The following is a 16846-nucleotide window of genomic DNA, read 5'->3' on the forward strand; positions in this document are numbered from 1 at the left end:
TTTTCTTTTCTTTTCTTTTCTTTTCTTTTCTTTTCTTTTCTTTTCTTTTCTTTTCTTTTCTTTTCTTTTCTTTTCTTTTCTTTTCTTTTCTTTTCTTTTTTTCTTTTCTTTCTTTCTTTCTTTCTTTCTTTCTTTCTTTCTTTCTTTCTTTCTTTCTTTCTTTCTTTCTTTCTTTCCTTCTTTCTTTCGCTGGCCTCGAACTCAGAAATCCACCTGCCTCTGCCTCCCGAATGCTGGGATTAAAGGCGTGCGCCACCACACCCGGCCCGTGTGTCTTTTCATGACAGGCCCACGCTATTTTGTTCACTGTGATTTTGGAGTGTATTTTGAAGTCATGCAGTGTGATGCAGCTAGCTTTGTTATTCCTGCTTGATATAGGTGTGATGCATTGGGGTCTTTTCTTATCTACATGATTTACAAATCTTTCTTTTCTGTTTTGGTGGGAGGTGTCATTGGGATTTTGATTCCTTGGATGTGAGAAACAACACTTAATAGAATACTGGAGACTCAGAGAAGCAAAGGTGACATGGTTTATCTTATGTCCTTACAAAACAGGGTGTCCTTCTAGAATGGCAGGCCAGGGGCGATGATGTATGACCTTTCATCCCTTTTTTGACTAATCAAGATGGCACAGTACAGTCTTACATGTCATCTAGGTTTATCTTCCTTTCTGTAGCTTAACTTTTCTTGTGTTACATCCTGCTTCTTTTAAGGCTTATTAGTAAAATGGTGTTGTAGGCAAGCTTGGGTGCTAGTAATTTTTTCTTTTAAGCTGCTGCTTGGTGTGTCTAGCTCAGCAGACTTTCAGGAATAGCTAGACTAGTAGGCATTAGCAGAGATCTAGTATTTTCTGTTCACTTGTAGCTGGTTCAAGGCACCTTTGAGAATGAACCCCCAGATTTTATTTCTAACAAAGACTAAATGTAAATCTGCAGATTAAGCAGACCATCTGAATAGCTGGATAGCAATGGATGCTTACCGGGGTAGAGAAAGAGGCAAAGTTTTGCCAAGGTTGATCGTGAAATTGTGATCCTCCTGCCTCAGTCCTCTGAGAGTTAGGATAACAGGTGTGCATCACTATACTGCCAGTACTTGGACATTTCTATCTTTTCAGAAGTTTGTAAGGTTTCCTAAGATGGGTTCTTTAAAGAAATTGATCTACTTCATTACAGGACTCCTATAATTCAAAGACTTGGTCTCACCATACCATCCTATGAATCCCACAAGCTGGCTTCAGTCTTTGATTTATTGTATTTTTCTCACTCCTGAGCATACATTTCCCACTAGTCTGATTAAACTAACATTCTTTCTTTTTCTGGAAGTCCATCTTCCAAGAGCTGGGAAATGTCCTGCAATTATGTTGTTAAATAACTTTTTTTGGGCATTTTCCAACCTGTGGGGCCTTGACAATATGATGATGTGAGAATCTGTTGGCCAATCCTATAGGACTTCTACATCTTTCTTATTCTTCTCCTGTCCCATTCTGCATTATTTCTAAGGACTTAAGATTTAAAATCATAGCTGGGCGTGGTGTCCCACGCCTTTAATCCCAGCACTCAGGAGGCAGAGGCAGGCGGATTTCTGAGTTTGAGGCCAGCCTGGTCTACAGAGTCAGTTCCAGGACAGCCAGGGCTACACAGAGAAACCCTGTTTCACAAAACCAAAAAAAAAAAAAAGATTTAAAATCATTTTTTTGTTTTTGTTTTTTGTTTTTAGAGACAAGGCCCGTCGATGTGTCTATTTCTTGAGGCGCAAGGCACTTTCTAGCTCAGTAACTAGAGTTCCTAACAGCTGTTTTGCTGGACCTAGGTTCCAAATAGTCAGGGACAGGATGCAGCAGCAATGGGATAGAAGATGGAGTTCTCCAGCTTATTATCACGGAAAAGAGACCTGTAGTAATGTGACATGCTACCCCGTGTAAACATGGAGCAGTGTGGAAATGCTTCAGAGCAGAGCTGCTACTTACCCACTGTGGTATGCACTCTAGCTTGTTTCCTGCAGAAGCTTGTGTGTGGGTGTGTGTGAAACCTTGGAATTAGGATCAGGAACGTTGGTACATACAGTGTTTCTTAGCAGTATGGCATACAAGCCTGCTTGCTGGTAGCGGCTGTGACGCTGTCTCAGGTGCTGGCAGATGAATGTGGCCAGAGTCAGTGGGAACATGGACGACTCCCACTGTGGAGAGGTTGTGGGCCAGTCTGTAAAGGTTGAAGACATGTCAGCTTTCCCTCCAAAGAACTTCAGCAGTAGAGTAGCTGTTTCTGTAGGTGCAGTGGGGGAGTTGTATAACTTCAACCCCCACTTTAGAGTTTCATTGGCAGAAATGGCTGTTGCTCACTTCAGAGGCAAGACATTCAGACGTCTGTGCCTGTTTTTATACCTAGCTATTTTGTCTATCTTTGGGTCTATGTTTTGCCCTTGAGCCTTCTCCAGCCTGTTTTGGTTTGTAGAAAGTCTCTCAACTATATATATTATCTAATATTTATATCAATACAAGAGGCATAAAACCTGCTAGATCAGCTAGGTAACTTTATTCTCTGTGTTTTGTTTTTGGTTTTTTTTTGAGACAGGGTTTCTCTGTGTAGCCCTGGCTATCCTGGAACTCACTCTGTAGACCAGGCTAGCCTCAAACTCAGAAATTCGCCTGCCTCTGCCTCCCAAGTGCAGGTAAGTTTATTCTTAGCTATATACAAAATATCTATTTACAAGTCTGATCCTAAAACTAAACTAGCTTTTTGGAAATCTGTGTCATCCTACAGAGCTAGCTTTCTCTTGAGTTTCTCCAAGCCCAAGAGGGCTCCTTAGCACTCCTTCCTAGACCTGTGTCCTGCAAGCCCAAAGAGAAGATCCCTCTATTACCTGGAGCCCCTTCCATAAAGACTCTTTCAAGGCAAATGAGAGGGGAAAGAGCTCTATCAAAAGTCTAATTGCTGATAAAAGCCGCCTCTGGCTCCTCCTGTATACCCTTGGCAGGCTGATACATACACCATCGTGGTGGGAGGCTTCAAGTCAAGTCAGTGGGGCTGAGCCATTTCACCTTTACAGTGGTGAACAGAGAGTGGGGTATGTACAGAGAGTGGGGTCGCTAGAGGCCACCCAGGTGACTTTGCTTTGGTGCATAGAGCAAAGAACACAAGATGTCGCCAAAGCCACTTGCCTTAAAATAGGATCTTTTCACCCTTTAGCATTCTTATCTTTGGAGGCTTTTAGAGGCATATCCAAACTGCATCTGTATCTCTTCAGGACACATCTAACTACATCTGACATACACACTATCTATTTAAGCTTTTACATACTGGTTAACAACTAGGCTTTCTATGTACAATAACCAAATACCCTATAATTAAGTCTCTCTCTCTCTCACACACACACACACACTTGCATACTGTTTCAGTTTGGACTTTATTGTTGTGAAGACGCCATGACCAAGGCAACTATTATAAAGGCCAACATTTAATTGAGGCTGGCTTACGGTTTCAGAGGTTTAGTCCATTATTATCATAGCAGGAAGCATAGCAGTATGCAGGAAGACATTTTGCTGGAGGAGCTGAGAATTCTACATCTTGATCAGAAGGCAGCCAGGAGACTCTGTTCCACCCTGGGCGAAGTTTGAGCATAGGAGACCTCAAAGCTCAGCACCTATAGTGACACTTCCTCCTGACAGTGCCATTCCCTAGGGGCCAAATATTCAAACACAGGAATCTATTGGGGTCAGACCTACTCACCACACTTATGAAATGCAAAATAATAACAATGCTTTTTATCAAACCTGAATAAAAAAAGTCACAACAAAAGCACAAGAAGAGCCAGTGGTGCACACCTTTAATCCCAGCACTTGGGAGGCAGAGACATGTGAATCATAGTGAGGTCCAGGACAGCCAGGAACTCAGGGATACAAGAGAAGCCCTGTCTCAGGAAACCAAGTGCTGGAATCGTGGCTCAATGATCAACAGCACTGTGAACCCAAAGGAACCGGGTTCAAATCCCAGCTACTACTTGATGTCTCACAGCCATCTGAACTGCCATTGGGCTGGTGAGATGGCTCAGCGGGTAAGAGTACTGACTGCTTTTCCAAAGGTCCCGAGTTCTAATCCTAGCAACCAGTGTCTCACAACCACCAGTAATGAGATCTGATGCCCTTTTCTGGTGCATCTGAAGACAACTACAGTGTACTTATTTATAATAATAAATGAGCAGGGTCAACCAGAGCAAACAGAGGTCCTAAATTCAATTCCCAAAACCACATGAAGGCTTACAACTACAGTGTACTCATATATTTACATAAATCTTTTTTTTTTTTTAAAAGAAACAACAAAGCAGAATGAGTATACACATCATACACTGGAGAGAGGGGACTCCTCTGAATCTTGAAATTACATAATTAAGTCAACAGTGTGACTTGGGATGGTGGCTGGCAGCAGTGGGAGGAATTACCATTTAATAGATATAAAACTTTAGTTTTGAAAGATAAGAGTTTTGGAGAGGGACAGCAGTAATCACTGTATAACATATATATATAACGCCACTGAAAAGTACACTTACAATAGCTATATTTTATTTTACCATGTGAATTACATGTGTGTGTGTATATATATATATATATAAAACTATATAACTATATATATAACTATATAACTATATATATATAAAACTATATATATATATAGTTATAGTTATTTTACTGCAACCAAAGTTTAAGGGGAAAAACGTAACATCATGAATGCCATTAAAATAAGTCAGGTATAGGCTAATTTGCGATATTGGTCATATAGAAACGATCAGTGTGGAAAAGGAAACGCAGCTGGACCAGGACTCCAGTCATTCGAAAGTCAGGTTACAGGAAGGGATGACTTAGCTACCTCAGCACAGCCTAAAAGAAACACATCCTGGTTCTAAAGTGCCACTGACAGGCTCGAGCAACACTCCCTTCCCCCAAGTATTTTTTGTGTGTCGAGAGCTTTGCTGTTTAGATATAAACATTTGTAAAACAGTGACATGGCATGTTAGTTGGTACACGCTGTCCCTTCTGACAGAACATCTTAGTTTGTACACACTGTCCCTTCTCTTCTGATGTTGGACATTAGGAGCCAGAGTCTCTCTGATTACCTCAAGACTAGACTTAATAGGTCTGAAGAATTACCCCCACCCTCAGTGATGATGACTCAGCAATGGATAAAATGGTAATTAAGGAAACTTTCTGGTTAAGGCATTACACTTCCTTCCCTGTAACCACTACATGGTAAAAGTGACACACAGCCGAAATACCAATGCCAAACAAGTTTTGGATTTATTTTATTTTCAAAGGAAAAGTAAGAAATATTATTAAAACTATTATTCCTTGTATACAAATAATATAATTCGATGATTCTAAATGACTTGTTTTTTAGAGACTACCCAAGATACCCAAGATTTTGAGGCAAAAATCAGGTAAGGAAAAAGAAAATGTTGTTGAGAGAATCCAGAATCATTTTGGCTTCATTTTATTTTTTAAAAAGGTCATGAGTGTGCCCACGGAAACTTTGAGAAAACAAACCTCGACCTTGCAGCAGAGCTTTGGCAGCCAGAGGACTCGGGGAAGCACGAGCACTCTCAGGCTCCTACTGCTTTTACAAGAGCCGAGTCTACACAGCATTAAGTAGGGACAACACTGCTGATGGTGAGGCTGTGCCACGCCATGGTAGCTCTGGGAAGACAGACGTCCTGTGGTGTGGAGCACGGATGGAATCATGTGCCTTGGGCAATTCTGCTCTGTCTTAGGCGGAAAGGAATCAGTCAGCTCCCTCTACTGCTGTTGTGGCAACAGGTTTCACATAGTATGGACCTTCACTTAGGTACGCTCTGAGTCTCAAATAATTTGAGTTCCCAAAGATCTCTGCAACTGTCTTGGAATTGGCAAGTGCTTTTACCAGTTCATATTTGGCATCCTTTGAAGCTTTGTCATGTTCCACAGACCGGTCCATCACAAACTCTACAAAACCTGGACTGTTAAACATAAGTCTCTGAGCCCAGGGCTGGTCTGCAATAGCCTGAAATTGAAGGCAGAAAGAGAATACAATTTATAGTTAAGTTCATGAGCAGAAAACATAATACATGTGATAGCACAAACCTTTAATGCATCTCCCTTTGTCCAAGTAAACAGATTCCTGAGAAACATTTTTTAAAATTCTCTAACTAAAAGTTTCGTACGGGGCTGGAGAGATGGCTCGGCACTGACTGTTCCTGAGTTCTGAGTTCAACTCCTAGCAACCACAGGGTGGCTCACAACCATCTGTAATGGAATCTGATGCCCTCCTCTGGTGTCTGAGACAGCCACAGTGGCCCTTTAATACAGTCCATCATGTTGTAGTGACCCTCCAACCATAAAATTATTTTTGTTGATACTTCATAACCGTAATTTTGCTACTGTTACGAATCATAATGTAAATGTTTTAGGAGACAGATTTGCCAGTGGGGCTGCAACCCACAGGTTGAAAATTGCGGGCTGCTGAGATGGCTCAGTGGTTAGGAGCACCGACTACTGTTCTGGAGGTCATGAGTTCAAATCCCAGCATCCTTATGGTGTATTCACATACATAAAAAAAAAAGGGGGGGGGGCCGGGCGTGGTGGCACATGCCTTTAATCCCAGCACTCAGGAGGCAGAGGCAGGAGGATTTCTGAGTTCGAGGCCAGCCTGGTCTACAAAGTGAGTTCCAGAACAGCCAGGGCTATACAGAGAAACCCTGTCTTAAAAAACCAAAAAAAAAAAAAAAAAAAAAAAAAAAAAAAAAAAAAAAAAAGAAAAAAAGAAAAAAAGAAAGAAAGATTTGTGAGCCACCATGTGGTTGCTGGGAATTGAACTCGGGACCTCAGGAAGAGCAGCCAGTGCTCTTAACTGGTGAGCCATCTCTCCAGCCCCTTAGCTATAATTTTATAACCGCTGTATTTATGGTGTGGTCCCTCCATAGATGGGAAGTTTGAGAAAGGGCCCACCGTCTCACAGCAGGGGGAAAACTCATATATAAGAACCAGGATCATTTAACGCCATTGTACCAGACTTAGTAGTTCCTGCACTGGAGCCACTTCTTGAATAAATAAGAGGTTCATAAGCAAAGTTAGCAGTGCTGAGGTCAGTTGCCACAGCAAAGGTCAGAGGTGAGAAACCAGCAGCCCGGCATCACCAGAGCACGGAGTGCCAAAAGGGAATGTAGGAGTCAAGGCTAAAGCTGAGCAGAAGTTGAGGAGCTGGGTCAACCTGTGATGCAATAGCAGCTGGTTTAAACCTCAGACAGTAGTGAACACCCCTTACTGACAACCCGTTGGCACGTGTCTCTCTCAATGGCCCCTGAAGCAGCAGGGTAGAAACTGCTGCGTGCACAGAGGCTAGCTCACTCTAGTGCTCTGTGTTGAGCTGGCAGTCACAGAAGGATCTGAGGAGAAAAGGTACCTACTGTGAACACTTTCAAGGCAGCACAGTGTAGCTCCGGGAAGGGCTGGTTACTGATCCCACGGAAGAGCTCCAGGGAGTCTCGGGACATGGAGGAGAACCAGGACTCTGTCATTCCCAGGAAGTCATCAGTCTGCTGCTCAGGCTGCAGCACAGAAAGGAAATGAAGCCCGTGGCTGAGTCAGAAAGCCTTGGATAAATGGCATTCTGTGAGCCCCTTGGAGAGAACCCATCTCTAAATCCAGGCCAGAAACTTCCCATCTTTGTTGAACGGGATGAACTACTCACTAGGACCCCTCTAGTTCTATTACTCTGTAATTCCATGTTACACTTAAGATATGAGTAACCACCGGACGGTGGTGGCACATGCCTTTAATCCCAGCACTCAGGAGGCAGAGGCAGGTGGATTTCTGAGTTCGAGGTCAGCCTGGTCTACAGAGTGAGCTCCAGGACAGCCAGGGCTACACAGAGAAACCCTGTCTTGAAAATAAAAAACAAAAACAAAAATAAACAAACAGACAAACAAAAAGATATGAGTAACCGAGCTACTGATGGCTCAGTGGGTAAAGCCCTGGCTGTGTGAGCCTGACAGCCTGAGTTCAGTCCTCAGGTGTCATATAGAGTAGGAGAGAACTGACTCCATCAAGCTGTCCTCCCATCTCCACATGTACACTATGGCACGTGTGCCCATACATATGCACCTCTCCTGTAACCCCCTTCTCTCATTCACAAGGATAGATTTAGGGAGTGAGAAGGGGTTATGGGTAAGCTAACTAAGACTAAAGAAGCAGCCCCCACCCCCAAGGGACTCTGATCCCTGCATGAGTGGACAATGCTGTTCCCAGAGGAAATGGGCTAGTAAATGAAAACCCCAGCGACTCCCTACAGTTGGGAGGTCCCAGAGAGCACCTCCCCTATTAAAGCAGGTTATGCCTGTTGCTCTTGGCTGTCCATCTTAACTAAACGATAACCCTATGCAAGACATACTGCAGGATGCAGGGGAGCAAAGACATCAGTGTTCTTGCCCAGCGCTGGACCTGAACGCTGCCACTCTGACCTGTGATGAACACTGTGCCCACTTGCGATGACTGTTATGAGGAGAAGCGAGCACCTGACTGGACTGAGGCCTGCTCCATAGGACAGCATTCAGGCTTGGTACCATAAAGCTGTAACTCCAGTTCTAGGGGTCCGAGCTGTCTCCTGGCCTCTACAGGCACTGCATACAAGCGCTAAACACCCATACACATACCATACCATACCATAAAATGGCCCATGGCTGCGGAAGTCACAGGTCTTAGAGGGGCACCTCCTATTGTTGTTTTGCTAGCTGCTCATGTTTATATTCTTAGGTTTGTAAAGCTTTCAGCCTTGGTCAGAGATACTTCTTTTTGCAATGGGCAGTGATTGGGAATAAGTGACTTTAAGACTGCCTATAGTGGCACATCTATACCAATCCCCTGTTCCTCAAGGCTCAGGGAACACTGAAGACGAGAGGGCAGAAAGAATTTAAGAGCTGGAAGATGAGAGGAGTGCTTGAGATGGCAGGGCGGCTGCACCCACTAACTCCTAGCTGCCATGGTTCCCTGCACAAACTTAAGCCAGCCAAAACCCCAATGCAGCCAAGGAAGAGCTAGAGGAGTTGACAGCAGCCAGGGAGGAAGGGGGAGTCTTGCATGTGTGGCCATGACCTCAAACCCTGTGCATACGAGCAGCACTAATTACATAATAAGAGAGAAAGCAGTCATGAAGTTGGAGGGGACAGTGGAGGAACAAGGAGGGGATACTAGAAAGGAGTGGACACAATCAAATGTATGCATATGTATATGCAACTCTTAAAGAATAAATTGAAAAAATACCCTTACAAAGTTTTCATGTCCCAGTAACATAGTGAAGGTAGCTCTCACTGTCCTGGAACTCACTCTGTAGACCAGGCTGGCACTGAACTCAGAGCGCCTGCCTCTGCCTCCCAAGTGGTGGAATAACCACTGCCCTGCTTTGTTTTGTTAGGTCTTGAGCCAGGGTTTCTCTCTGGAGCCCTGGCTGGCCTGGAACTCAGACCCTCCCTCCTGGGGGTTGGGATTAAAGTTATGTGCCAGCAGCTGACTATCATAACTAAAGTGGAAAGTGCAGCACCTGGGAGAATATCCTCTGAAACTACTAGTGCCATGCCGACTGTCCTCCCAAACACAGACAGCCCGCTGCCCTTCATTAACTTCCCCGTGTACTTACTGATAAATACAGGAGAGAGGAAACTGCATCCAAGCACCTAATCTTCAGCTCCGTGGAAGCATTCTTTGCTTGATATCCTACTTTCATGAGGACACGTTCAAAGCGGGTTCCTGTGAAGGACAAGGTGACACATTAAACCCAGCCAGTGCTGCCCATCTTGTTCATACTGCTGTGCTCCATCACCACCATCCTTCTCAACAGCCCAACCTGAGGCAAGGTACACAACAAGCAAACCTCACCCTCCCTTCTCTCTCCCTGGTGCCTGATCTCGGCTTTCTGTTGCTATGAACTTGACCTCCCTACGTGCTTAACATAAGCTTGTCTGTGAATCGTGCAGTACCTGTCTTCCATGCCTGGCCCTCTTGTTTTAGCAAAATGTCTTCAGATCGCCTCTGTGCTGCAGCTTCTGTCACAGCCTCACACTTTCACACACATGAAACTCATTCATCCATCACGTACATTATGGGGTTTAAACTGCTTTGAGCAGACAAATACTGCTCTACACAGGAGTATATAGACACTGCTTGAACCTTTGCTTGCCATATTGTATTCCAGGAAGCGGAACTGCTGGCTCATAAGTTAACTCTGTTTTAATTTTTCTGTGGAACTTCCATACTGTTTTCTAACATCTGAACACTTGGTTATGCTTAAAAAAAAAATAAAGGCAATGGCTACCCTCATGGGTATGAAGTGAAAAGCAATGGATGCTCAGCATGGAAAACATTACATAGAGGAGTGCAGTCAAAGGTTCCCATCTGCACAGGCTCGGAAGAGTCTCGACACAAATTGTTCTTTCTGACTCTCTCTGTGCTTCTGAAATATTCAAAACCCTGAAGAAGCTGCTGCTGTGCTATTTTGATAAATGAGGAACGTGAGGCCAGGGAAGTTATGTAAATGAAATTCATACAGCTTCCGTCAGTGTAGAAACTCAAACACAACATGAGCAATGCCATAAAATTGAGGAAAAATTAGCAGCAAACCACATGGTTCTTGTTGGGTGAGAGCCTGCATATAGTAAGGAGCAAAAGCCACAGCTTTCCGTGGTGATCACAAGACTAGGAGACAGGTTCATGTTAGGGATAAGAAGACTGCAAAAGCCTGCAAAAGTAGTCTCTAGAACAGTGATCCCGCCAGCAGATGAACCTGAACATGAAATTCCTGGCCCCAAATACATCTTACAAAAGCCAAGTCAAGTCACACCAACCTGTCTTCTGTAAAACTTGTTTTCCTTCAACACTGGATCCCAGGATTCCAACTGTGTCGACAGCGACACCAATCATGGTGGGGTCTTGACTATCCGCCATTTCAAACACCTTCTCCAGAAAAACAGGGTAGCGCTCACAGATCTGCTGAGGACTATCCATGACGGCCAGGTTTCCAAAAAACTTCACAAATCCTAAAAGATTTACAAAAATAGACGTTAGGAGAGGGATAAGAAACACGAATTGGGGGTTCCATGTTTCCACAGGAATATCAGTAACTGTAGGCAGCAGGAGGAGACAGATAAGCACTGTGCTGCCTGCAGCGGACAGCTAAGGAGATTCAAAGACCCATCCGTGTGGTCCCAAGAACAAAATTCCCCAAGGTGTCAACAGAGCTTGAGGGGAGAGGCAGAGAATTATCTGTGTGTTACAGGCCAGCTTGGTCTATAGCCAGGGAGGGAGAGAAGGAAATGGAGAGGGAGACAGGGAAGGAGGGAGGAAGAGAGAGAACATAGGCACAGCAATGGATACCAATGGTAGGGAGTGACTGCACCAGGTGCAATCACTGTAAACTTCAGCAGAGCACCTCAAGGGCCATTACCCTCAGCTGCTCGAGGGTGTGAGGAAGACTAATCAACCTGACCTGGAGTGAAATGGGCAGGGCGAATCCTTCTCATCTCACCGCAGACTGCACAGATCTGGACTCGGTGCACGGCAGTATACTGGTATACTGCTATTCTGATTTATTTCTCACTCAACTGTTGATTTTTTGAGAGATGGTTTCTCTGTGAACTTCTGGCTGTCCCAGAATCACTGTAGACTAGGCTGGCCTTGAATGCAGATATTTGACTGCTTCTGCCTCCCAAGTGCTGGGATTAAAAGCATGCACCACCACACCTGGCTCTCACTGAATTTTTAAAGAAAACCATGTAATGCTGTAGAGTGCCCATGTTTTCACAACATCAGTCCACAGTGCATTTGTCCCGGTACAACAGATTCCACCTTAGTGTCTTTTGTTTTTATTAACTTTTCAAACTAACAAAAAAAACAAAACCCAAAAACCTCTGTACACAGCTGTTATGTACATCATGTCTGCAAATAGATTTGTACTGTATACTGGACAAATTAAGCAAATTAATATACGCACTATGTTGTTTGTGGTGAAAACACTTAAAATCTCTTCTAAGCACCACTTAAGACAGCACACACAGTAACACAGTCATGACCCTGTACGTATTTCTGGCAGTTTGGATGCCCACACTCCCACCGACACAGCAGCCCTAATATCCTCTAATCACCCACCTATTCCTGGGTTCACCTTTGGTTTATGCATGTTAATGAGATCACATGGTCCTGGTTTCATTCACCCCTGTCCTTCAGATTTAACCAGTGTGCAAATAACAGATTTCTTTATTTTTAAAGCTGAGTAACCTTCCATTGTGCTATACAGTCTATTATCTATGTAGCCACTGGTAGACGTTCAGGTTGACCCCGGATCAAGTGCTGCAAGTGACATGGGAGTACAGACAGCTTTTCAGCAGAATGGTTTTGTTTCCTTTGGCTACATACCCAAATGGGATCCGCCAGAGTCTATCTTAAAAGACCTTCCAGTTTCCCACGATTGCACGAACTTACATTCCCATCAATACACAAGGTTCTCTGTTTCACAGCAACACCTCAGTAATTTTAACAGGTTTGGAGTGACTGTCCTCAGTGGTTTATGCATCTTTCCAAGAGCCTATCCGGCAGCTACAGGACTTATTTTGAGTAAAGCCGATCCAGGTCCTTTGCTGATTTTTACCTGGGCTGGTTGTTTTTGCTACTAATTTGCTTGTGCCCTTATGTTCTGGACAGGGACTCTTTCCTAGATACAGTTACAAATGTTCCTCTAACTTCAGGTTGCTTCCTCACTCGGGATCGTTTTGTCTGGGCGGACAGACGCCTTTCAGTTTGGTACAAGTACCTTTGTTGTACTTCTGTTGCCTGTGCTTTGAGTAGCATATCCAAAAATACCTTCCTTGGTCCAGACCAAAGTCCAAAGCTTTCCCCACTACATTCTCTTCAGCTTCACGTTTTACATTCCTGTCCTTAATTACACTGTGCTGAGTTCTATGACAGGAGACAAATTAGACAGGTCTAATTTCATTCTTCACCTAAATATCCAGTTTTATCTTTCAGCATCATTTATTGAAAGTAATGTACTTTCCACATGTATGTTTTGGGCATGGGTTGTAAAACTAAGGATTTATTCAGAGTCCTCTGTTCTGTCCTATTAGTCTGTGTGTCCTTCTGGGAGTAAGACAGTGATTTATTCCTGCATTTCAGTGAGTATTCCTGTATTTCAGATGCTATCACAATGGGATCACTGCCTTGAGCTCTCTTTTGGGCAGTTCATCATTAGTATGGAAGGCTACCAACTTTGTATGCTGCTGTTGATCAGCAACTTCACTGAATTCAGTTCTTAGCTCTGACAGTTTCTTGGCGGAGTCTGAAGTATTCTCCATGTGATAATTTCATATCTTCTTTGGGTTTACATACCTTTTACTTTTCTCTTACCAGTATGTTCTAGGATTTGTTAAACTGTACTGCAGAGAAGTGGGGAGAGGGCCCTGCTCCTGATCACAGGAGAGGCTTTCGGCAACCCACACCTGAGCACACCATCAGCTGTGGGGCCCTCACACACGGCCTGTGCTGTGTTATAACGCACTTCTTTTACAGCTGACTGAGCTGTCATGCTAAAAGGATGCTGTCACACGCATGTTTGGTATCTGCTGGTATGTTTTCCATCCTTCATTTTAGTAATCTGCTGTATCACAATGTATTAACTTGGATTCATGGAATCACTCAGGTGTGATGCAGGATCCTCTCACTGTACCACTGACTGTGCCTGCGGCATCTTGTGAAGGAAGCATGAAGGAGAGAAAGCCCTGCCTTTCAGGAGCCAGTGTAACTCAGACATTGGAAGAGCTGCTCTCACCTGGCAGATAGAAGCCAGAAAAAGGGTCTGAATCTGCGCCAACAATTATATTGGATATCTGGTCAATGACTCCTTCTTGAGCAAGGTATTGTCGTCCGTGATGGGTATATGCTAGTGATGTCACCATTTCTATACAGGTGGCTCTAAAGTCAAAAAGGACAAAAATGAAGAGCATTTTAAAACTTATTTCACATGGGGTCTATTTTATTTAATTATTCTCATCAAATCTGAAAGGCCCATAGTCTGGCTCCTTCTTCAGATGAGGATACAAGAGCATCACCATTTTCCAAGCTTATTAAGGTGGAGCTCAGATCTGAGGCCTGCCTGACCTTCTAACTGGAGACCCAATACTATTTCTGTAACATACTTGTTTCTTAAGAGGTTTTTTAAAAAAAATAATTTGTTTTATTTTGAAATACCAAATAGACACAAAAACAAAGCTGCATGAGTCCCCATGCACCCATAACTGTTTTTAGAATTACCAATGTTTTATCTTATCTTCCACTGAGCTATTCTAAAGAAGGCTTGCCATCTTGCATTTACCCCACCTATGTCTGTAGAAGCAGCAACCCTTTCTCATATAGTAACCACCGCATATTAGTAATTCTTCAGTCCCTTCTGGCACGCAGTCACGACAAGTAACTAACACAGTTTAGCTGAGGTTAAGCTTGGCACCTGACCGCTTCAGATTTATCTACGTCCTTGTTCATTGATTAAAATATGAAAATGCAAATAAGTACAAAGTGACACTGTGGTGGTGGCACAGACTTTTAATCCTAGCACTCTAGAGGCAGAGGCAGGTCGATTTCTGTGAGTTCGAGGACAGCCAGGGCAACACTGTCTCAAAAAAATTAAAAAAAAAAAAAGAAAAAAAAGAAAAAAAAAAAAAAGGACCCAGTAACCAATGTATATATATGGATTTAACAAATCCAGTCATACTATAAAAGACAACCATAAAGTCATTAAACACCAGAAATATCTATATACAAACATGGAGATTACCATGCTATCATAAGAGCAAAGGCAGAGAATGCAGATGAATAGAGCAAACACTGGGGGCAATATTAAGAGGACCTGGGAGTAGGAACAACAGGAGCTCTAAGAGACACAGCTAACACTCAGCAAGGACCCTTGTGAGCCATTATATTGGTTTGTATGGCTAATTTACTTAATCCTCATATAGTCTTTATAGAATTATTATTGTTCTCAGTCATGGATGTCAGACATAGTCCCAGAGGCTTGTAATTCCAATTGCCCAGGAGGCTGATACAGGAGGATCATAAATTCAAGGCTTATCTGGATTACATGTGAGCTCAAAACCAGCCTGGGCAACTAGGTGAGACCCTATCTCAAAATAAGAAAGTAAACGGCATAGGGATATAGCTCAGTGGTAGAGTGATTGCCTGATGTGTAAGTCCTGAGTTCAATCCCTAATACTGCAGCAAAAGAAAAAGAAACTGGGTACAGAAATGCTACAGTCATTTGTCCAAGGCCAAACGGGTAGAGGTCTAAGAGCTATGAAGCTCATGTCTTCATTCATTCTTTTCTGTGTATTCCTGGCTGTCCTGGAACTCCCTTTGTAGACCAGGCTGGTTTCAAACTCAGAGATCTGCCTGCCTCTGCCTCCCAAGTGCTGGGATTAAAGGTGTGTGCCGGGGCTGGTGAGATGGCTCAGTGGGTAAGAGCACCCGACTGCTCTTCCGAAGGTCCGGAGTTCAAATCCCAGCAACCACATGGTGGCTCACAACCATCCGTAACGAGATCTGACTCCCTCTTCTGGAGTGTCTGAAGACAGCTACAGTGTACTTACATATAATCAATAAATAAATCTTTAAAAAAAAAAAAAAAAAGTGTGTGCCACCATTGCCCAGCAAATCTTCATTCTTTTTAAAACACGGTATTTCTTCTATCATATCATAGAGCTATTTGATAATGCAACTTGGTAAGATGCTAAGTCATCTAAAATGGCATATATCAAAGTGATTCATAACTGTTTAAATTACATATTGTAACATTAATCAAAGAGCAAACTTTGAGACAGAGGATATAGTCATTTGAAAAATAACTAAGACATCTTGCAGGACTTTGCAAAGCTCAATGTATTATCATGATAAAAAAAGCCATTTCCTAAAATGCTTCTTGAAAGTAACTCCAGCACTGAGATCACAAGCTGTATAGGATCCACCAGCACAGATGACTACACTAAGACCCACACTTGCTTTGTGGCCCTAAAGAAAGGGCCTTTCACTTGAAGAAGTCTCCCAAGTCTATTTACCTGACTAACACGTCCTCACCCGTCAGCTCTTTTAGGAGTTGAGTCACCAGTCCACTTGTGGTACAGTAGTTTAAAGATTCTGATGACACAGAAGAAATATCTATAATTAGCTGAGAGAACAGAAAGAAAAAAGGTCAAATCTGTTAGCTTTCATTTTTAACTAAATGCAGAACTATATTTGTACTATGTATAACACTGAATTCTTAACAATCCATGATTTGTTTCTAGGAAAACTTCATTGAACATAAAACAAATTACTTGTGTAGAAAATATGGCATTTCATCTAGGTATATATGTACCTTCCACAAAGAGAGCATTAATCAGGGCATGAGACTGGCATTAGCAACAAACATAAAAATGATTCATTCAAAGAGGTGCACACATGCACACGCACACACACAGAGGGTAGAACTTCCCTGATGGGTACAAGGCCTGTATCTAAGCACCACAAAATAAAATTGTATCTATGTATCTGTCTGTCACATGTTCATTTGACATGTCCTGAAAGCTTAATGAAAGACAAAGGATACTAAAATATTTAACAGAAGTGGCAGAATCAGGGATTTCTGGTTTTTGGTTTTTACATCTTCATTGAATTATGTATTGTGGAAGGGAGTATGTGTGTGAGGGAGAAGGGCTCAAAAGACAACCTGTGGGGGAGTTGGTTTTCTCTCTCTACTCGAGTCATCAGGCTTGACAGCAAGTGCCTTTACTCACCACACCATTCCATTGGCCCAAA

General features: G+C 43.1%; 1 protein-coding gene across 2 annotated transcripts in view; it reads right to left on the reverse strand.

Annotated features, from left to right (window-relative positions):
- Positions 1-4698: 4698 nt before the first annotated feature.
- Psmd5 (proteasome 26S subunit, non-ATPase 5) overlaps positions 4699-16846 on the reverse strand; it is a 19152-nt gene continuing 7004 nt past the window's right edge. Inside the window, exons 4-9 of one of the 2 annotated variants that reach the window (XM_029474433.1) lie at positions 16108-16217; positions 13833-13975; positions 10858-11049; positions 9654-9763; positions 7429-7569; positions 4699-6026 (exon numbers count right to left, since the gene is read on the reverse strand). In XM_029474433.1, the coding sequence (XP_029330293.1) occupies positions 5769-6026; positions 7429-7569; positions 9654-9763; positions 10858-11049; positions 13833-13975; positions 16108-16217 (954 nt within the window). In that variant the 3' untranslated portion in view covers positions 4699-5768. The remainder of the gene's footprint in view (positions 6027-7428; positions 7570-9653; positions 9764-10857; positions 11050-13832; positions 13976-16107; positions 16218-16846) is intronic. The other variant, XM_021150128.1, reaches the window with a different exon arrangement.

This window comes from Mus caroli, chromosome 2 (genome assembly GCF_900094665.2).
Source record: "Mus caroli chromosome 2, CAROLI_EIJ_v1.1, whole genome shotgun sequence".
NCBI lineage: Eukaryota > Metazoa > Chordata > Mammalia > Rodentia > Muridae > Mus > Mus caroli.